Source organism: Trachemys scripta, chromosome 15 (genome assembly GCF_013100865.1).
Source record: "Trachemys scripta elegans isolate TJP31775 chromosome 15, CAS_Tse_1.0, whole genome shotgun sequence".
In the NCBI taxonomy this organism is placed as follows: domain Eukaryota; kingdom Metazoa; phylum Chordata; order Testudines; family Emydidae; genus Trachemys; species Trachemys scripta.
In genome coordinates this window covers 7,621,473-7,643,859 of record NC_048312.1, presented here as the reverse complement: position 1 = coordinate 7,643,859, position 22,387 = coordinate 7,621,473, and the positions used below count along the sequence as shown (strand labels likewise).

General features: G+C 50.2%; 1 protein-coding gene across 2 annotated transcripts in view; it reads right to left on the bottom strand.

Annotated features, from left to right (window-relative positions):
• The window catches only part of HIP1R (huntingtin interacting protein 1 related), a 58,770-nt gene that overhangs the window by 8,968 nt on the left and 27,415 nt on the right, over positions 1 to 22,387 (bottom strand). For both annotated transcript variants that reach the window (XM_034791113.1, XM_034791114.1), the window contains exons 3-22: positions 21,954 to 22,096; positions 20,260 to 20,316; positions 19,306 to 19,386; positions 18,993 to 19,069; positions 17,310 to 17,371; positions 15,393 to 15,533; positions 13,287 to 13,344; positions 13,100 to 13,175; positions 12,014 to 12,151; positions 11,152 to 11,210; positions 10,997 to 11,069; positions 10,361 to 10,544; positions 9,840 to 9,928; positions 7,527 to 7,643; positions 6,558 to 6,659; positions 5,022 to 5,216; positions 3,915 to 4,062; positions 3,012 to 3,098; positions 1,937 to 2,044; positions 384 to 520 (exon numbers count right to left, since the gene is read on the bottom strand). In XM_034791113.1, coding sequence (XP_034647004.1) covers positions 384 to 520; positions 1,937 to 2,044; positions 3,012 to 3,098; positions 3,915 to 4,062; positions 5,022 to 5,216; positions 6,558 to 6,659; positions 7,527 to 7,643; positions 9,840 to 9,928; positions 10,361 to 10,544; positions 10,997 to 11,069; positions 11,152 to 11,210; positions 12,014 to 12,151; positions 13,100 to 13,175; positions 13,287 to 13,344; positions 15,393 to 15,533; positions 17,310 to 17,371; positions 18,993 to 19,069; positions 19,306 to 19,386; positions 20,260 to 20,316; positions 21,954 to 22,096 — 2,132 coding nt within the window. The remainder of the gene's footprint in view (positions 1 to 383; positions 521 to 1,936; positions 2,045 to 3,011; positions 3,099 to 3,914; positions 4,063 to 5,021; positions 5,217 to 6,557; positions 6,660 to 7,526; positions 7,644 to 9,839; positions 9,929 to 10,360; positions 10,545 to 10,996; positions 11,070 to 11,151; positions 11,211 to 12,013; positions 12,152 to 13,099; positions 13,176 to 13,286; positions 13,345 to 15,392; positions 15,534 to 17,309; positions 17,372 to 18,992; positions 19,070 to 19,305; positions 19,387 to 20,259; positions 20,317 to 21,953; positions 22,097 to 22,387) is intronic.

Below are 22,387 nucleotides of genomic sequence, written 5' to 3'. Positions count from 1 at the left end.
AGAAAAAAGTGAAAGGTGTTAAGCTCCTTGCTGCTAAGCACTAATCTGCACTCATCGCTAGCCAGCAGAAGCCACATCCCTGCAGAGCAAAGGCTTAACTTAACTTTGCCGCTATAAATAGAAACCAGGAAACCACCCCGCACATCAACAATGGCAGAGGAAGCCAGGGGGCGCCATTTGCGGACACTATTTCCTTTCCCTCTGAATCATCTGAGCATCCTCCTACTTGCATGTCTCGGCCCCAGTGGGTCAAATCTTTCCTGGTGTGGCTCCTCTGGATTGGATGGAGTTACATCCAGGGTGGATTTGTCCCAAGACAATGATGTGTGTAAGACGAAGTGCTCCTCCACGAGTGTATCCCCACTCTGAGGATCGCCCCCTACCTGGCCCAGTTGAAGGATGCCCTGTAGAGTTCTCCTCACATCCTCCGGGTTTGCCTGTCTCAGCAACTGCTTATCCTTCAGCTCGTTCAGATACTCCAGACTCCGATGCCCACAGTCCCTGCAGGTTTCAGTTAATTCTGACAGGAGAAAGAGTCTCAGTTACGGCAAAGGATTAAAAAATATGCAGGCAGTTTGTTTCCTCTGCGCGAGGGGGTTATGGTCTAGTGGTCCAAGCGCCGGACTGGGACCAGGAGGTCCTGAGTGCTAATCCTGACATTGACACACTGACTCCCTCTGTGGCTTCTTCCTCAGACACGTTGGGTGGGTTAAGCAACATTTGTAAAATGCTTTGAAGAGTGTGATCTTAGTGCCAAGTATTACAGTGGAGAAGAGAAAATAAACAACAGGAAAGACCACTAGCCATAGGAGAGAGTCAGGTGAACAAACAAGGCGAGGCAGGAAATAGGGAGGTAGCATGGTCTAGTGGCCAGAGCACTGGACTAGAGCTTGGAAGACATGGGTGGCTGTGTCACTAACTCGCTGTGTGCCCTTCGGCAAGTCACATTGTCTCTCTTGGGTCTGGTTCCCTGCCCACTCTTTGTCCATCTTGTCTAGTTCAAAAGGAAGCTGTCTGGGGCGGGGACTCTCTCACTACATGTTTGCACAGTGCAGTGCTGATAAGGCGCTAGTGTCATAAAAAATAAGGGACAGCCTGCTTCAGGGAAGGCTTTGCATTCATCCTTGGCAAAGAAGGAAGATTGCCCGTAACGTTCAATTAGTGCATGTCTGGACAACAGAAAGGAAGATCTGCTGAAGCCTGCACCACATTTAGTAACCGCAGAGAGGCGCTTAGTCAGATCTGCCCTCCCCAGCCCTAACCACTACGTAGTGAGTCACTCAAAACCCCTCCAGCAGACACGAACCTTCCTGCTCATCATAGGATGTGCCCCTCACCTTGCTAGGGCCTCAGCGGCACAAGAAAGTACCGGCTGCACGTACACATCCTCTTTCCATCAGCCAGGCGCCGACAGCAACAGTGGGTCCTGCCACACTCCCGCATTCCCTGTGGGTTGCGGGGGCCCCCAGAGGCCCAATGCACTAGGCAAATGGGGAGCGGGTTGTTTTCAAACCTGCACCAACCTCTGGCATCTGCTGATTAAGTGGAGCTGGAAATCTGGGCAGGTGCTGAGAGCAGGGGAGAGCCCGTGAACTTGTCACTACAAGGCATGAGATGTATTAGCTGGTTGGGTCTCAGTCCAGTGTCTGCATCACACAAGCTACCAGCACCTTTGGCATTAAAGGGCACCATGCTGGCAGAGAGACCAAGGCCTGACTGGACCACTGAGATCGAAGTCGCCTGTTCCCACTAGGGCGATCTCGCACATCAGGCTGGAGGCACCTCAGCAGGGTAGTGGGGGGATCCTGCACTGGCCCAGGCTACACCATGGCTGCCCTGGGAGTAAACAGGACACAGGGCTGCCCGGCTGGTGCCAGTCCTAACTGCGCCAGGGTTTTTGAAAGTGCCTAAAGCAGGCTTTGAGTTCATTACTCACTGTCGGCATGGTCAGTGGGTGCCATGTGGGACGTGGCACTGCCATTCACGATGGTGTCAGCGGTCAAGTGAGCAAACTGGGCCAGGGCCGCCACCAACCCAGTGGCATCTATCGAAACAAAGAGAGACAGGCCACAGGGTGAGCACTGGACACGCAAAGGTCCCTGCGCCAGAGAAACGTTTCGGGGATCATTCTAGGCGGGAAGTTGCCTGCTTGCTGGCCATCGGCTCGCCCTTCTCCTCGCCTACACCAAGCGTTTGTCAGCGACCCCCAGAGCAGTGTCCGAAGTACCAATGCTCAGAGCTGGGACACACGGTGAATCGGTAACTGCCTGACGAGCGCAGAGCAGCCCACACACAGACCTGGGAGCCAGGGACTCCTGCACCCTAGTCCGAGCTCCAACACCGACTCACTGGGTGACACGGTAAAATCACCCTGGCCAGCCTTTGCATGAACAGGAGTCTGACGTCGAGGCCAAAGGGACGTCTGCACCTAAGTCACTTGGCTCCCTTTGGAAATCCCACCCGTGGGAGCCTAAATATGAAGTTAGGAGGCTGAACAATCCCTCCAAGTCTCAGCGTCCCCCAGTCTGGGAACACTAATCCTTAGCTCCCAGATAGAGAGGTTGGGACTTGAATACCCTGAACACAAGAAGAGCCTCATTAGTTAATTCATGTGCAGGTATTAAAATGCACCTGTCAGAGCTCTGAACTCGCAGAAATGGCAGCCATGGGCCAGCACAGCCTACGCTCCCCAACCCACCCACAACCAGAGTTTCCAGCGCTCTCAATGCCCAACTCCCCCCACCTCCTCCCTCCCAGGCGGGGAGCCCAGGCTCTCAGCACTGGGGCCATGTTCCAGGGTATTGAACGTGGCCCGTCGCCGTGCAATTTATTTATTTATTTACACCCCGCGGATTTCACAGACACATTAAGCACACGGGATTGTTCAAGTCTGGACCAAATCGCAGCGACCACGCCTGACCTTCCTGGTCTGCCCATTTCAGACGTGCCCTCCCACGGGACTGGCCTCGGTGCCAGCTTCCAATCCAGACACACGGCCCAGGCGCCTTTACCTGTCATGTTGGTCATATACTGCGCGTGCCCGTTCTCCAAGGAGTTCACAGACTCCAGGGCGGCCTGCGCCCGGCTGATGAGGTAATCTGCAAAGACACCAAGGGTCAAGTGAAGGCGAGGAAGGGATTACGTGGGACACGGGCCTGCACAAGGCCACGTACCTGTCTGAACAGCCCAAAGCTTTGGAGGGTCTGGATGTTGCAGCTGGGCCCCAGGAGAATTAACCTGTTCCTGGCTTTCCAGGCCATGCTGTCCTAGTGTGACTGCATTAGTAGGAGGATATCTCTGAGTGCTGAGCATCCAATCGGGGGCTGAGCCTTTCTTTTGCCTTTTGAGTGCTACAGTTATTTTGAGATGCCTCCTGTTTACTGAAGCCCAACACTCCTTCAGCCGTGACCAAGCTGCTGCTGACCTGAGCCCCCTGGTTCAGAGAGCCCTGCAGCTATTCGGTGCGAAGAGCCATTTCCAGACCTGCATCTGAGCCCGGCATCTAAGCCTGGGAACCCAGAAGGGCACAGACAGCAGAGCTAACAAACTGTTCTGCCGCGGCTTGGCTGGCCAGATGGGGGCCCAGGGTGGGATCAGCATTACCTGTCCCTTCTAGAGGGGATCTTCCCTCTCCTCGCACTCCAACAGATGTCCAGTTGCCTAAGTGTGCGTTCAAGCAGCATTAGGGTCTGACTCATGAAAGAAGGAAAATTCTCTGTCGCAGATAATTCACCCCAGGGAAAGCCAAGGAGCCCAGAACCCCTCAGGCTCAATATTTAGCCAAGAAGAGAGTGCCAGGGAGGCTTATGGGGCAGCATCACCCACCTGCCAGGGAGAAGGCACAGAGCCAGCTCGCATCTGCAAAGCTCGGCTCTCCCTGGCTGCCAACGGGCGTTGGCCGAACAGCTCCCTACCTGGAGAGCTGGTGCATCGGATGTGCAAGGGGTCGTCCAGCTTGGCAATGGCGTCCTGGATGATATTCTCTGCCTCCTTCACCGTCCCCTGGAGCATACCAAACTGGTCATCCAGAAGCTTCTGCTGGAGGCTTTGCTCCTGGTTTTTCTGTGGGTTGTAAACAAAAGACATTACACATGCTGCAGGGTCTCGGAGTCCTTCCCAGCCTGCAGCTGTCCACCTCTGCAATAATCATTTCCCATCCGCACTGCCCTTCCGCCCAGGGTCTCAGTGGGCTTTACAGACAGTGCCCCAGAAGCTGGTGGGAAGTATTACCTCCATTTCACAGATGGGGAAACTGAGGAGAAGAGGTAAAGTGACTTGCCCAAAGCCACTCAGGAAGTCTCTAGCAGAGCTCAAAAGAGAATCTAGGGTATGTCTACACTGCAATTAAAAACTCATGGCTGGCCCGTGCCAGCTGACTCGGGCTCACAGGGTTCAGGCTAAGGGGCTGTTTAACTGCAGTGTAGATGTTTGGGCTCAGGCTGGAGCCCCTCTTCCCTCCCACTTCTGCGCCTCACCCACAAGGCCAGCCTTCACCACGCAGCCACACTACGCTGCTGTCCAGGAGACAGAATGAGAAACGGGCTTCAGCAGGCCAGGGGGTTATCTGGCATGAGGCTAGAGTGAATCTTGGGGATATTCAGGAGGCAAAAATGGCCTTTCATTGCAGGATCGTACGAAGCCCAAATTAATGGCAGAGTCAAGAACAAACTCCCAGTTCACTGCTCTGACCGCTGGGCAATACACCCTCCCAGAAGGGCAGAGATGTGGAGGGGCTTTGTTTATTGCTGGCTGCAGATCACCTGGAGATCTGCCCACGAGAGAAGCTGTGTCACTGCAAGTGACCATTCAGGTTGTAAGGGGTTCGCCACGTCAGCCACGTGACATTTGCAGTCTGACCACAAAGTGATTTCTTTGGCATTAGGTAGATTCATTCCACGCTGGCTAAGCCTCCTGCCTGGCTCCTTTCTCTGCATGTGCATCACTCGGGGCCCCAGCAGGTTCCGAGGGATGCTCGGGAAAGGGGCTTCTGCCCTGAGACCCTAAACATTTCTCCCCGGTACCTTTTCCATGAGTTTCCCCTGCAGCTCCCTGATTTCTTTAGCACTCCTCTCTGCCTCCTGGTTCAACAGCAGCTCCTTCTCCTGAATCAGGCCCTTTACGGACAGCAGCTCACACTCCTTCTCGCTCACCGACTTCCTCAGCGAGTCCTTCTCAGCATGCAGGGCTTCCACCTGGGAGTGGAGCTCGGAGCCAGCCTGAAAACAAAGCAGGAAGAGCCAGGGTCTCAAAACTACTCACACACAATCCAAGCCCTCAGCACAGCACAAATCTCTGCCTACTCCACTATGCACCAGGCACCAACTAACCCGCATGACAACTGACGCCAGCCTGGGCCGGCCAGCCATGGGGGATTCTTGGCCTTCTAAAGATCTGGGAAGGAATTTAGTGCTCTTAGAAAGCGATGAGGGACCCCTCCTGTTATTCAACAGCAGGGCAAGCTTCCCTCAGACTGTTCTCCTGGAGAGACCAGCACAGGGGGTGGCATGAGATCACCATGGCTTTGGTCTCTCAACTACTTAGCACCAAGTCCAGTAGTGGCTTCTCTGAAGAGGACATGCACCAAGTGGGAACGGGCCTAGGACCCACCAAATTCATTTACACACAGGCCACTGGACAGCCAGCCACAGCCATTGCAGTCAGGGACCTAGACATGAAAGATGTATAGCCCATGATGAATCCCCCGAGACAGCCCATCGCCATACAGCTTCTGGGGTGAGATTCTGTGCTGTTCATCTCAGAGGTGCAGCACAGAACTCCCCGCCCAGGGCGAGTCGGCTTGCAGTAGCTTTGAGCCACCTTTGTGACCTCTGAATCCTGGCCTGCTCCAGGGCTGGACTGGCCTCCGCTGTAACTTGGGACGGTCCTGGGGGGGTCTAAGTTACAGCAAACTCCCAGGGCTGCCTCATGCTGTACCTCAACCCAGGCCCACGCTGCTGAGACTTGCAAAGGGGGGCTCAGAAGGCAGCCCTATAGCTGTCTTACACAGGACCTGTACTGTGGAACTCTGCCCCTGGAGAGAGAGACCTTTTAGGGCCCCTTTATGCCATTCCAGCCCTTTTATTCGCAATAGAGGGGTTGGCACAAGGGTGAAGCTCTCGGGGTTTATCCATTTCCTTATAACTCCAATTCTGCAAGCTGAGGTCCATTGACAGCCTGCGCACCCTCTGCAGTATATTCAGGTTGCCACCTGGTGGATCGTGCACTCAGAGAACCTGGTTTTAATGAGCACGGGGATCTCCAGGATCTGAGTGGGAGCAGTTGCCTGGTGCCCTGTGGGTCTGAAATGCTGCCTAAGAAGAGCGGGAAGTCTGCCAGTGTATTGTGTGGTCATCTACACAAATGCACAGGGGCAGACATCCTTCATTTCCTTCTCCAGCCTGTCGCCGGGATGCCAGAAAGTCCCCCACAGTTGAAATGCATCACCGGGCACTCTCTTACAGGCAGGATTCTGCTTGGAGTCCAATTCCCAGAGGTGCTCAGCACCTCGAAAAAGCAGTCCCCTTCATGGGCGCGTTCCTACCATCTGGGCCCTGTACCTGCTTGGAATGGCTGAGCGAACTCTGAATCTGGGTCAGCTCTTCTTTCTTGGCTTCCAGTTCTCTCTTCAGCTGCTCCATCTGCAAGGTCTGGTCTTCAAGCTACATTTGCAGACAGATGGGAATCAGAGAAGGCATCAGGATAGCTCTCCAGGTTTACTTCTGTGCCCTTATACAATGGCTTTCTACAGCTCTGCAACCCAGGGGGCGACGGACAGGGCAGGGCAGCCCAACTGCTTAAAGAAACAGGAGCTTACGTTTTCCAGACATGACTAGGGATTTTATTTGAGAGACCTCGGCACATTCTGAATACCAGGCCCCTTTATAGTGCCAAGCAGGGCTCCCATAATCTTTAGTCACGGCTGAAAATTTAGACCCACCCTGGCGATTTCATGGACAGACGGACAATGAATCTGGAGGAGACGTGGGTGAAATGTGCCTATAAACCACGTAACTGCCAAGGAATCTGGGCAGCGACAACCTGAGTGACGCCAACACAGGTCGTTAGGAAGGATTTGAATCACTAATTGCCCCTGAAGGCAGAGGGCAGGCTATGTACCAGACACAAGGAAGAGTACTAGACCATGTATCGATCACACACATAATGGGCTAGTTAGAGGACTGCTCTCTGCTTGGAGAATTTCAGTCCTTCCGGCAGCTGATTTTTCAGAGATGCTGAGCGCTCCCAGCTTCCGCTGACCTCAATGTTCAGGGCAGGCTGCCGAGGTGCTGCAGACGCTCAGCACCTCAGAGCAATCAGGCCAGAGATGATCACTTGATCTCAACGCCGCCTCTTATTTTGTGGCTGCCAAACCAGCGAAGACGCCTGCGTGTGTAGGAGCAACACAGCTCTGCACACAATTTTTTCAGGTACAAACACGTGCACATTCATTCCTGCAGGAACAAGATCAGCAATCAAGGCTATTTTGGTCAAAACCACGGCAGAACTTTGGGCAGCAGTAGACATACCTTCATCTCCGACTCCCGCTTCACCTGCTCCATCTGAAACGCCAGCTGCTCTTTGACACGAGCCACTTCTTCCTGGCTCTGCTGGGTGACTGTTAGTTGCTTGGCAGTATCTGCATTCTGAGCACAAGAGAGGAGGATTGGAGAGTTGTTTTGGTATATCAGGGGTGTGTGTGTGTAAGGGGCAGGGATGGGGAACCTCCAAGCACCACTGCTAGGGTTGAAAGCGTTTCATGGCTCATTCAATCCAGTCGATTCAAATTCCAAATTCCTCATTTGATCCTTCGCCTCTTTACTCAGGCCAATGAGCCCTGGCAGGATCTGTATTTTGGACAGCACCTTTCATACAAAGTACATATCCCCAAATGCCACAGGTAACAGAAAGAAAGAAATTGACAGGCCCGAGAAAAGATAAAGGGGTCATGGAGAGACGTAGAAAGGCTGCAGATGGCAGGAAGGGGGTCCTGAATTAACAGTGTCGAGACTGCAGGGACGGGCAGAAAAGAGGCCAGGGCTAGACAGGCAGCGGCAGCAGGGGAGTGGAACAGGGAGAGAAAAATATACAAGCTGATTTCTCATAGACTCATAGACTCATAGACTTTAAGGTCAGAAGGGACCATTATGATCATCTGGTCTGACCCCTTGCATGCTGCAGGCCATAAAACCGTCCCTACCCCTTCCCTGGACTCTGCTGTTGAAGTCCCCAATCCTGTTTTAGGTGACTTCAATCGGCAGAAACCCTCCTGCTAGAGATCCCTGCCCTATGCTGCGGAGGAAGGCGAAAAACCTCCAGAGGCTCAGCCAATCTGCCCTGGAGGAAAATTCCTTCCCGACCCCAAATATGGCGATCAGTAAGACCCCGAGCATATAGGCAAGAGTCTCCAGCCTGACCCCTGTCAGCCATTATACAATTTACCTACCATTTCTTGGTTTTCCTTGACTACTATGTTTTACCATTAAACCATTCCCTCCATAAATTTATCTAACTTAATCTTAAAACCAGACAGGTCCGTCGCCCCCACCGTTTCCCTCGGAAGGCCGTTCCAATATTTCACCCCTCTGACGGTCAGAAACCTTCGTCTAATTTCAAGCCTGAACCTCCCCACGGCCAGTTTATATCCATTCGTTCTCGTATCCACATTAGTACTAAACTGGAATAATTCTTCTCCCTCCCTCGTATTAATCCCTCTAATATATTTAAAGATAGCAATCATATCCCCCCTCAGCCTTCGCTTTGTCAGACTAAACAACCCAAGCTCCTCTAGTCTCTTTTCATACGACAGGTTTTCCATTCCTCTGATCATCCTAGTGGCCCTTCTCTGCACCCGTTCCAGTTTGAGTTCATCTTTTTTAAACATGGGAGACCAGAACTGCACACAGTACTCCAAATGAGGTCTCACCAGCGCCTTGTACAACGGAAGCAGGACCTCCTTATCCCTACTAGATATACCTCGCCTAATGCATCCCAAGACAGCATTGGCTTTTTTCACCGCCACGTCGCATTGTCGACTCATAGTCATCCTGCGGTCTACTAGGACCCCTAGGTCCTTCTCCTCTTCCGTTACTTCTAACCAATGCGTCCCCATCTTGTAACTAAAATTTTTATTAGTCATCCCCAAATGCATCACCTTACACTTTTTACTATTAAATTTCATCCTATTCCTGATACTCCAATTCACAAGCTCGTTCAAGTCTCCCTGCAGGATATCCCTATCCTCCTCCGAATTTACAACGCCTCCCACCTTCGTATCATCCGCAAACTTTATCAGCCCACTCCTGCAATCGGTTCCGAGGTCAGTTATAAATAGATTAAATAAAATGGGTCCCAAAACCGAACCTTGAGGCACTCCACTAGTAACCTCCCTCCAACCTGACAGTTCACCCTTTAATACGACCCGCTGCATTCTCCCCATTAACCAATTCCTTATCCACCTCTGGATTTTCATATCGATCCCCATGTTTTTCAGTTTAACCAATAATTCCTCATGGGGTACAGTATCAAACGCTTTACTGAAATCCAGGTATATTAGGTCCACCGCATTTCCCTTATCTAATAAATCCGTTACTTTCTCAAAGAAGGAGATCAGATTCGTTTGGCACGATCTGCCCTTCGTAAAACCATGTTGTAATTTATCGCAATTGCCACTAACCTCCAGGTCCTCAACTAGTTTCTCTTTCAGAATTTTCTCTAATACCTTGCACACTACAGATGTTAAACTAACAGGCCTGTAGTTACCCGGATCACTTTTTTTCTGTGACACCCTCTGGCTCCGCTAAAGCCCCAGCGATCCTGTAGCCACACTAGCCAGCCCTCACCTTTCGCAGCAGCTCTGCGTGCGTGTTGATGAGCTCGCTGTGTTTCTCTTTCAGCTTGGCGTAGCGCGTTTCCGTGGCACTGGCTTTCTCTGGCAGAGGCAAGAACATTCCCAGCATCAGTTACACCCAAGAACTCCACACTCTGCACCCTGGCGATTCAGTACTAACCAGCCTTCTGACCCACAGCGACTCACACACACAGGGGAAACACAGGAACAGCAGAGACTAGTTGCTAAACACGGGGCATCCTATTAAGCAGTTTGAGCCAGTTTGTTCCCATCACTTTGCCATAAGCAGCTAATGGCATTTCCCTTAAAAATATCTGGTCAAACACTGCAGGGTTTGGAGCTGTTCCTGACTAAGCAATGAATGGCTACAGGGAACATCCTCTCCACAAGGGACAGACCCAACACCACAGCCCTGGATTCAGCCACCCCTGGGCATCAAAGGTTTATTTTAGTTCTAGGTCCCTCGGCTCACACTCTCCTTCTCTCTCTGGAGTCTCTGTAGCTGTCACCTACTTTCAGCTTCAACATAAAGCCCCTGCGTTCGGCTGCTCTCCAGCTGTGCCCTCTGCAGTCGCTCCACCTCATCCCGGAGCTGTTCGTTATCCACCAGCGCTTTCTGCTTTTGTTTCCGTTGCTCCTCCAGCTCAGCCTCCAGGCTGTTGATCTGGGCCTTGAGCTGCGTGATGTACCGCTGAGCCTACAGACACAGACATCTGCAGTTACCCACCCGATTCAGTGAGCCTGGCCCGGACTGAGCACAGGGCTAGGGGCCAGGCACTCCTGAGTGCTAGGGGTGGCTTTGACAATGACTCTGACAATGGCCTGTCCGGGATTCCCCAGAGTCTACCTTGGCCTGTGAAGTCCTCAGCTAATATGCCAGCATGCACACGCGCACTCTGACATGGGATCTCTGGGAATGGCCACTAGATCCAACTGGAGAGGAATATATTTTTCTAACAGCAAAATTCTCTTCACCCCAGTACATTGAGTCACTCAACTGGTGACAATATTCAGCAAATGGATTCCGAGCCTGTCATCCAGCTGTGGTAATCCGGAAAGTTCTAACATGAGAGGACACAGGGCAGTGGCAGGGGACAGGAACTGGGTTCTTCCTCCTCCACCCCAGCTCTCCACAGCGCCAGGCTTTACCTCCAGTTTAATTTTCTCTAGCTCAGCCCGAAGCAAGTCCACTTCTTTCTTTAGGTTTTCGATTTGGAGATCCCTGGGAATAAAGAATGAGCCTCATTACTAGCCCAGAAAGCAGCAGCTCCCTCCTAGCGTCAGCTGACCGCCGTCCCCCTCACCTGTCATCCCGAACACCATTGGGGGGGCCGAAGGTCTGTTCAAATATATCCGACACGTTCTGCAAAAGAAAGATGGCACCAAGTTAGGCTCAGCCCTTCCAAGTGTCTGACAGGGGTTGGCCTAAGTCAGATTAGGCCTCGCTCGCCTGGTAACCTGTCACAGAAAGTCTGGGAAGGTGGCCAGGTTAATCTGTTTTGCACACAAGCAGTCAGTAAAGCCAGAGACAACAGTTGCAAGAAGCCCAATACCCTGGCTGCAGGAGAGAGCCCAATTCATGCCACTTACTCCCTACTGAGGGTCATCCACCCCAACAGCTTCCATGACAAACCAAGACTCTCAGATTGCAACGATGTGAAAAAAAAATATCCCCATGGTCCTTGGAAACATTGTTAAACGTCTGTGTCCTTCCAAATTCGAAGGCAAGGAGCTTCCTCAGTCCCTGGGTCTGCATACCATGCTGCCATCAACTTCCCTGCCCTTCCCAAATCCTGACCCCCAGCCCAGCCATATTATACAGAATGATGCCTAGCCTCAGCTGTAACCAGCTGTTCAAAACAAGGAACAGGCAACCATGTGGGAGGAGAGGAAGAGTCCCGACCGAGGTCGTCCAGGGAGACTAACGAACCCAAGACCAAACGTCTTGTCCTTCAGCACAGCGACACAGATTGCAGGAAATGCTGCAGAAGTTACTGTACGGAGTGCAAAGAACAGCATGTGGCTCGCTCCAATTCCATTTTTAAGCAACACTCCTAGTGTTCAGTGCCTTGGAATGGAGATTACCACAGACCTTTAGCACCCTAGACAGACTTCGGTTTTCTTGCCTTTCCAACACACCCCTGAGAAGAATCTCTGAGCTCTCACCTGCTGTTCCACTGGAGGAGCTGTACTGATCTCGATTAAGTTTTCTGGTTCTTCGTCTTCAGGGGCCTCCTCGGGGATGACAACCACCGGTTTCACGTGCTCTGCCAGGGCAGACGCCCGCAAGAAGTTAGGGGGGCTCTGTCAAGACAACAGAAAACCAAACATGTTTCACCTGGTTGTGGTGAAATGAACTGACCAGTGCACCCAGCGTACAGCCCCAGTGGGGGTGAGCACATTGCTAGATCAGGAGGGTACCAGGTACCATCATGACTACGTTCTGTTAGTGCTTCAGCACCTCAGGGTATGGGAGAGAACAAGATAGTTGTTCAGTGGTTCTCACTCTATGGCCCATGGGCCACTGGCATCCGCAGAGCCATTCCTGATGATCTCTGGAATTGAACACTTTGAGAACCAGGCAGCAGGGCCAGATCCAACCAGTGTTTCGCTCTCTCTTACAGAGTGGTCTGCAGAGTGAAAAAAGGGGGGAACCCCTGAAGTGGACAACTCGCTCCCTGCTGATTCTCCATGGTGCCTGTTGTACTGCTGCCTTCCTTTGAAAGTCGATGGGAACCAGACACACTCTCGATGTCTGGCATCATTCCGGCCATCGGATCAGCCAACACTCCCTCTCTCTGAACATGGAGCCAATCAAGGAAATTCATGGCTGAAGCAGAAGACTTCAGACCATTGAAATAAAGAGACTGCAGGACACACTCCCTGCACTGCTATGAACACCTTGCGATAGGCAGTCGTTACAGGGAGAATTAAAGCTCAAGCAAGGCACCTTTAGCTCTGAATTCCCTTGCTCTTGGACTTTGAGGTGCATTTGGACACCTGGAGAGCCATGAGTTGCCCCTAGGCAACTGAGATCAACAGGGTTACCTGAAGCGCCAGGCTTGGGTTGCTGGCAAGCCTTGTTTCAGAGCCCTCACTACAGCACTCTGCTTCCCAGGCTCTGCACGCACATAATGGACTGCAAGGCCTTTGGGGCAGGGACTCTGTTTCTGGCTATTCTTTAAAGTGTCATGTATGTTTCTGGTTCCGTGTCAAAAGACATCAGCATGCAGTAAGGAAAGCGGATGGTACCTCTGGCAGCCTGGGGATCTGGATGAGCCGCTTGAAGTACAACATGTCTGAAGCCCTTTTAAAGAAGTTTTTGAGGCTAGAGAGAAGAAAACGGAAATTATTAAAATGGGAGTAGTGGGAGCCTTGGAAATTGGAGCATTCAGAACAGCTGCGAGCCACTGCCCCGCACTAGGGCGCCCTTCGTTACCTGCGGAACTGCTCGTGGAACCGGTCTCGGTGACCTTGCAGCGTATCAGCTGGCAGACCTAGAACAGTCGAGGAGATAAAGAAATTACCAGCCCAACCTGAGAAACACAGCACATGCTAAGTCAGTGCACAGAGCACAGTACCACTCAATGCTTCAGCTGGGAAAGGACCTTTCCGTACACCTGATCCAACTAGCTGGAAGAAACTGCCCATGAAATACTGGGTGAGAAAGAGACCTCTGAACGCTCCAGAGAAAATGTACTAAAATGTGATCTGACCACAAACTACTTTAAAAAAAAAAAATCCAGGTATGGTCAAGGGGCTAAAGTAGATCCCCAGAAGTTTTCACATTTGGAGATGCAGTTTAGTTATTGATGCCTCAATGCGAATCCAACCTGTTGCCTGTCAGATGAAAGTGACACAGGAATTCTGCTGTGTTATACCCCAGCTGTGGCTGCAGCTGTTGCTAGATCTCTTTTACATCTCATAGGACACTGGAAGGCTTAGCTAGCGAGTGCTTGGTTGGGCTATTCAGGGGAAGTTACTCTCAGAGTCCAAAGTGTTCAAGAAATGTACATTTCGTTAAGTTTGTCCATAAAAGCTTGGCCTGGAAATTGGGAATGCAGGGTGGGAGACGGCCATTTGTGTTTCAGCCAAGCTCAATTTGATCTTTTAATCCAAGTGGTGAAAGGATGTTGAATCCATGATGCTGAAAGGAGATGGGGCTCTGACCCTCTCACATTTCCTGGGAATGTCGAGTACTCAGGTTCCCAACCTCCAGGTGAAATCAAACCCTGCCTCGCTGCTCCCTGGGGAACCAGTAACAAAGTATGTTACTGCAAACAAGGGAACTAATCAAAAAGTCAGCAGTGGAAACAAGTGGACTATAGTCCACAATCAGAGCACATACTTTATAAACCTTCCATACACACAGCCAAGCCTGATAGTGTTACTGAGCTGCAGGGATATGAAAACTGAAAGCTGATTGCAGGGAAAGGTGCTCTGGGATTAAAGTGTATCTTTACAGTGGGGGAAGGGCCTTTAAAAGGCATCAGAAACCCAGGCATAGGAATGACTTGCTCAGCTCAGAACCGTCACATGCAGATCACTGCTTTAACTCTTTCAGCAAGAGGAAACTGAAGCTTGGCCCATGAAATCAAGCAAATGCTCAGTGAGACACCATCACGAAGGGAGACGTTTGCAAAATGCACCATGGGGCACCATGCACAAGGCTCACATTAGTTATCTTAAGCCAACACTTGGGGTTTAATAGCATAGCTGGCACCCAGGATAGATTAATGGCTCATGTAAGGGATTGTATATTAGCAATCACCTACCAACGCTCAGTGACAGCCAACTGCATGCACAGACCGGAGCCCGCGCCAACCTAGAACCATCTTTAAATGCAGCCATTGCTGGAAGCGTTCCTGCTGTTTCCTGACTATTGTGCACTGGGAATTTTACTTCCAGAACCGTATTCTAACACCAAGCAATAGATGCCCTGCAGGGTTAAGTCTACAGCACAGAAAAGAAAGCGCCTGTCCCCACCAGCCAGAAAATTCATGCGAGAGCCCTGCTAACCCCTTGGCTGTCAGCCAGCATGGGTCTGGTCTCAGAGTGGACAGGGCCTGAAACAACTGGATATTGAAACAACAGACTCATAGATTCCAAGGGCAGACGGGACCATTAGCTCACCTAGTCTGACCTCCACAGAACTGCACCCAGTTACCCACGGCCCCCGCTTGCACAGCCGCATGGCTCCCCTGTCCCGGGGGTAGTGCACTGAATTAGACATTAAGCCACACAGTGTCCGGCACAGTCAGAAAGGCTGGGGCAGAGGAGGGGGCAGGGGCCTGAACGTCTTTTTCAGGGTAGTGAGGTGAAGGGTGCCAAGCTACTTTAAGCATTTCAGTGCCGCAGACAAAGCCAGCTCAGTGTTATAAACATGAAGCTGTTGCAGGTTGGCACCTGTTAATGGCTTTAACCCAGCAGCCAGAGAAGCTGAACTGCCACAGGTGCAGTGGTGTCTGCAAGTGGCAGATGCGACAGTGAGTTCAGACGCCAGAGGGGCAGAGCTTCAGGAAATCATGCACAGCGGGTGACTCACAGGCGTGGAGCTTGAACATTAACTGGACAGTGTAGTGATAGAGGTGGCTGCAGTCCTGGATCACCTGGATGAGAGGAGCCAGCCTGCACTGAACAGACGACATCTGAGACACGGCCATGGCGGTGTTGAGCTGTCTGAGAACTGCAGGAGGAAGCGGGGTTAGGACTCTGCAATGGTTTCATCTAGTAAGAGGTACAGTTAAATACAGGCTGCCCAGGGGCATGTTCAGGCAGGATAGAAGCGTCTCACTGACAGGCTGCTCCCAAGAGAGGAAGAACAGCCTCCTGGTTAAGATACTGGGCTGGGACGCAGGAGCTCTGGCTTCTAATACTGGGCAGATCACAGACAACACCTGCCTGCGTCTATCTACTGCTACCAGGCAGAATCGAATCAGGACCAGGGGGCGAGACCTGCACAGATTAAGTCTTTACCCAGTGTCAGGTTACAGTGTGACAAGTTAAAAGCCACTGCAGTGCAGCTGGGGTGGCTAGCGAGATCTTGGATAAGATAGGTACAGACTTGGTCTCATTCTGGGGAAGCAGCATATGGTAACCCTGACTGAGCCTGCAGCTGGAGCCCTAGTGTCTTTGTTTACTCAACTTGCCATTGGGCAGAGTGGAGCGTGCTACCTGGATTACAAAGCTTTATAATTAACTACAAAGTCCGTGTCTCTACCTACCACAAGTGGAATGAACTCTTAGTTCACATGCAAGGCCAGTGCAGCTGAACTAGACTAGTGGGAGCAAAGCAGCTGCCCCTCCTTGTGATCAGAACTTCCAGAGTTCTTCCTGCGAGTCAGAGTCACTTATGAACTACCTGGGTTCTCTCCAGGGGCTGGTTGGCACCAAGCACTTGAGGTTAAAGATACTGAGACCGAGATGGGCAGAACCTCCCTAGCTTTTATTCTCAATGTAAGACACCTGTTCTGTCACACCGTTCCACCTGCTCAGATATCTCGCCTCAAGCAGCAGCCAATATTTGATGCTACAAAAGGAAGAGGGGGCAGGTAACCAATTGTGAAGGGTGATGAGAACAAAGGGGGTATAAGATTCCCTCCTGCTCCATGCTGGAATTGTCTCATGCCTTGGCCATGAGACTGGATTGCCATTATTGTAGATTTTGTAACTCCATGTCATCAATGGTCAGAAAATTATTCATTTCTTTTACAGAAATCCAGCCAGAATATTCAACTTCAACTTCCTCTGTGTTCAGATTCAAGTATTTGTGACTATAAAATGGCAGTTTTAATTCCCCCCCCCAGCATAATTGGATCATTTACAACCATCTTGGAGGAGACAGTAAGAGAATCAAGTGTTTTTAGTCATTCGGGAAGTGAAGACCATTAGAATATATTACGTTTCCTGCCCCCTCTCCAGCTGCACGTTCCTGGCTGGTTAAAAAAATAAAAAACAAAAATTTTAAGTCATCAAAAATTCTTTCAGAATGAGACCAGGCAAGTAACTAAAAGCAGCCTCGCTGTTTCCACTTGCCGAGCCCTTCAGCTCTCAAAGAGGACATTTCAGAAAGGGAAATGAATATTTATAAAGAATACATTACTGACTGCAATCTCCGGTTTCTGGGAATAAAAGCTTTGCGTAATGCATGTAATTAACATCTTTGTATCAATGAGCAATAAAAATACATCTTTTCCCAGCACTACCACATGGTTTGTCATTGTTCAGAGCCAATATAGGTTTGCACCAAGCAGTCAGATTGTTAAATATCTTCCCCAAATTGGCCTGTTTAGACAGTTGTGGTTATAAGCAAACAAAGCTGAAAGACTACTTTAAAACCTATGGATCTCATTATTAGATGAGAAAAGACTAGTTCTTAACTTGATTACTGACCGAGACTAGAAACTAACATCAGCCTGGAGAAAATACCGCAAACAGTAGGGGACGGCGTCACACTGCTTACCTGACTCTGTGAGTTTGAGTTCACAGTCCATGTAATCAAACATCTCGACTGTGAGCTGAAAGCTGAAAAAACAAAATCCCCCCATTGTGTTACACGAAGAGCAAAGTCAGGATCCGCATAGAAACCCTTATTAAAAAAGATGCTGTAGTATTGTACAGCACAGTATTGTAAGATGCCTTCACAACACTGTCAGCTGCACTGTTCAGACCACAGCTCCAGTCATTTATTTTTACTATCAGCACACAGTGCCGGGGTAGCAAGCAGGCTATAAATACAAACCTAACTGCCACCCAGCAAGTGAGAGGATTACTACAGTACTAGATAAACTCTTGGTAATACTGCAGTAACAGTGCAGAGGGATACACAACTTGCCCTGGGTTTCCATTGTGTTTGGGGGCCATGACTGTAGGGTGCTGTCTTATGTTTAGTACTGCAGTGTTGTCATTGGGATGGAAAGCATTCCTGCAATGCTAACACACAAAACTTTCTTCCTCCCTCATCCCCGGAGAAGCAGTTATTACTACAGCACTGTGTGCCCTTTCGTCAAAAAATACTAAAGCACTCTACAGTAAAGGCTATCAACCACGGTGGTAACGCAGAGGAAGGTGCATGTTTGGGGCCAGGACCATAGACCGCTGTAATCTCTTTCCCCCAGCACTGGTGCACAGTACTGTTCTATTATCACCCGTTAGACACTGCCATTAGGACCCAAGATGCTGCAGAGGCCAACACATCCACGGAGAGAGAAGCAGATTCTTCCCCCTTACTCCATCCTGCTCGTGGATTGGACTATCAGCCCCCTCCTTACAGTATGCAAGTCACTTCCTGAGGGTTCCCAAACAGAATGAGATGAGGTTGGGAGTGGAGACACTGGGCTATTTTTCATTGCATTCTGGTGCACACAGAAGAAGAGAAAGTCAGCCACTGGCCCCTAGGGACTTCTGGGAAGCAGCTATCTGGGCATTCTTACCACGGGGTCCTGGCTGCCATCTGCCTAACAAATGGGCTTTGGTATCGGGATCACAGAAGTCAGAGGTAGATAGGTGGACTGTTCCTGTTGGGCCATCTAGGCAAACCCTCCCACCCCAGCTTGTTCCTGACAGGGTCTTTTCCACAGCTCTGTCCAGTCTTAAGAGACAAGGAAAGGGGCTTCCACCACCTCCCTTTGGAGAGAATCTAACAGATCTGACTGTTTCCTGCTGCGCTGCTTAAGATGACAGAACTTTGGGGCCCGCTTTTCAGAGGTGCCGAACACCCAGGACTCAATGAGAGCTGCAGGTACTCAGCTTATTTGCACTTTGGCCCATGGCTGGCAGGGTTGGCTGATGTGGATTCAGGCTGAAGTTCCCTGCAGGAGGAATATCATCAGCATGCGCTTACCTTTACACTAGCCCCATCTTGCCACTTATAAATGATAAACAACAGTCTCGCTCACAGCTCATGCAGCACTCCGCAAAGGTCCTTCTGTGCAAAGACGCTGTTTGCCTCACTCAGGTTTATGATGCATTTTATGGCTTTATCAGTCTAATAAAATAAGCTGGCCTGTGTCTCCAACACAGAGCACTTTGAACTTTAATGTGGAGTATTTCATTGACAGGATGCACCATTTACATGAATGGTGCTCAGGACAAAGAGAGTCATTATGCTTTGTAGAAGGTTTTAAATACCTAAAAGGAAACTTACATGTTATTCACATCTGTCCCAGCAGCCTTTTCTAGCACCTCATCCGTCACTTCTAGGCCTGGGGGAAAGTCAGGATGCTTCAAAAAGAAAAGTCTTCATAAATTCAGCAATATTTTTATGGCAGGTCCCACACCTCCACTCCAGACACATAGGTACATTTCAAGCTAAGATCTCTGCTCAATAATGGCTCTTCCTAATCTAGTATTCACACCCGCTCTCAGAACAGTGTGAATTCAACAAATAAGAGAAAGAGAACAGCAGCTTTGTAGCAAAAATCTGTCAAACTTTCTGAAGGGGTGGGAGATGGAATTACCTTTAGGTGAAAGGATATCTTGGTGAGTAGAAGTTTGGTATAAATATTCACAAGCTGCCCATATCTGTCGTGCAAGTGCCCCTGCCAAGGAATATTGGGAAAACATTACAAAACTTGTGGGTGACACTAAACAGTCATCTTCCCACCCAGCTGAACAGGACTCAGCCAACAAAGAGAGGAGTGTCTCCAAACTTTGGCCCAGATTTGCCATTGGTATAAACAGGCGCAGCTCCGCTGAAGTCAAATGAGCGCCACTGATTTCTGCCACCTGAGGAGCTGGCCTCCAAAGGACCAGGAAGAAAAATGTAATTGTGGGCACAGTAGGGCGGGACCTCACATGCCTCTAAATACAGCTCTCATTCACAAACACAGAACCGCATTTCTAGACCCATCAGGAAGAAGAAATCACTGGCTCGGTTCCAAAGGGTAAATCGCTTCCAATCCCCTGACAAAGGTGGAAAAGACTTTCATTTTATTCATGATCCAAACGTGAGAAGAATATGGACAAGTTCCAATTTAGGCAATTGCATTCCTAGCCTACCTACCCTCTCCCATCCCCTCCTACTACCCTTTGCAGTGTCAGTTAGATGCAACAGTCTCTCCCATCTCCTGTCCTAAACTCCCCTAGAGTTGCTGTGTAACACAAAGCTCCTGCGCTCCATTCACCCCTCAAGATGGCCGCACTTCAACGGTAGGTGAAGCAATCCTCGCTACTTAGGGATTACAGTTTAGGGATTACAGGCGTTAAGGTGATGTTTAATTATTTCCATAGTACCCAACTACCACTCAAAAGCCTTCGTACCACAGCACAGAACCCTTCAACGCCCCACTCAGAAACAAAGCATTCACCAGCAGACACCCCCGTTCCCCGCACTTCACCAAAGGCCTGACTGCTCTAACCCCTTTTCAATGTAAGGCTTTCAATGGCCAGCACAGTCCGTTGTTGCAACTCACCCACAGATCTCCTGTCTCTCGGATATTACTCCGATACCTTTGACAGTCTTGAAGAACCTGGGAAAAAAGGCAGAGGGGTCAGACATACAGCCGGTGTGCTCAAGGGTATGGGGGCGGGGAGGGAAAAAAGAGGATCAAGACAAGCCTGCCCTGAACTGCCCCTCCCAAACTTCAGTCTACAACCCACTCTCAGCCCCGTCTGTTGCACCGTACAGATCTGGATTTGTCAGTTCCCCCTTTGCTGGCCTATTGCGAGGAAGCAACACAAGAAAATTCCAGGGGGAAATTTTAATTGGTTCAAAGTGGCAACAAGATTTTTGAATGGAGGGATGGATCTGATGGCTCTGGTCCTCTAGCAGAAACCAGAAATGGATCCCATTTGTCCACAGAAGGTGGAGACTGAGCTGAAGTTTCAGTCTAAAAACAATGGGGCTGTTCCAAGAAAGAGGTGTGTACATTCTTAAAGGATCTGTTAGAACAGAGCACTTTAAACTCAATGCTTTTTGGGAAGCAGGTCTAGTAATCAGAGTAGGGAACTAGAAGTCAGGAGACCCAGGTGCTAATCCCACTGCTGCTTCTGTGACTTTGGGCCAGTCACAAACTCACCGTGACTCAGTTTCCCCAACTATGGGACAAGAAAAATGACACCCACTTTCAAGAAGTGCTTTGAAATCTACAAGTTAAAAGCACTAGGCACGTGCCTATGTATAATCATTATGATGGGGGACTGCTTTACTCAGTATTTACTAAACTGAATGTAGTGAAGATTAACACCATTTTTGGAAGCTAGTGATCTATGTATTTCAAACCCAAAGCTCGAATATCTCTCAACACGATCAGCCAACACTGTATCAGCCTCTGTGGTTAGCCTACAAGCTGCCAGGAAGAAGCCTCCTCCTCACGCTCACGGCTGCATTAAACGTTCACAACAGAGGGGTGGTACTGGAACAGGAGACCCCAGCAAGGCCCTCGGCATTCACAGACGACACAGCTGATCGCAGCCGGGCCTCGCCAGTGAATTGTAGCCTTGTATTCGCTGGAGGGCCAGGCGCCGACTCCAGGAAGTGGTGTATGGAGCAGTGAGGGAGGACAGCTCTGGGATATATGTGAGGTGAACATTAATGATCCTCACTGGAGGAGTGTGTTAATACACAGCAGAGGAAATGAAGGGAGTTCAGCAGCAGAAATACACCAGTAAATGCTGCAGCCCACGAAGGCTTCCTTAAGCACAGAAGACCTTGCACCCGCTGCCCAGACTGTAAAATGTCGCTGGGCCAGCCAGACACGCTTTCTTCTATTTCTGATACCTCTCTTCCCTCTGACTTTTTAAATGCCTCTCCAGGTTTCCGCCAGGTTGGTGAAGTAGGGCACATACTCATCTAGGATGGTGGAAAGTTCTGCCCTCCCATCAGCCAGCAAGCGGCAACAGAGAGCATGGGTTACCCTCTCCTATGCACTCAGCGTCTAACCTACAGCCCCAGCAACTGGGAGCCAAGAGTCCTGGGTTCTACTACTGGATCTGCCACTGACTTGCCATGTGCCCTCAGGCAAGTCACTTCACCTTTCTGTGCCTCAGTTTCCCTCTCTGCCAGATGGGGAGCCTCCTTTATGAGGGGCTTTGAAAGCTACGGAATAGACACGCTCTATGAATGCAAAGTACACGATTATTAAGCAGAAGGAAAGGAGCCACTTACATTGGGATGGCCGTCTCTCAGGACTTTGTGCAGAACGTGGCAGAACTTCCAGCTGAGGATGGAGCTGCTGGGCAGGGGGAGGCCAATAGCGTAGGACCAGAAAGTAAATGCTCCTTTCTCATGGTGAGTTCCCAAGATAATTCCTTTCCAGATGTCAAGGCTAATTGAACAGGTAGAAACTCAGGGCAGCCATTCCAATCAGACGTGCTCATTATCTATGTTTCCTTTATCTCAATCAGCTTCTCATTACGACTCTCGCCTCATCAAAAGAGCCAGGATTTGAGTAACATAAATCATAAATTTATGTTACATTTTATTTTTACAGAGGGCCTCAAGGTGGACCCTGGTGTGACGGCACACCAAAATGATGGCCTGGGAATGGAGTGTGTTGCAGGCAGTAGGACATCCAAGTGCAGCCCCATGTCCCTGCAAAC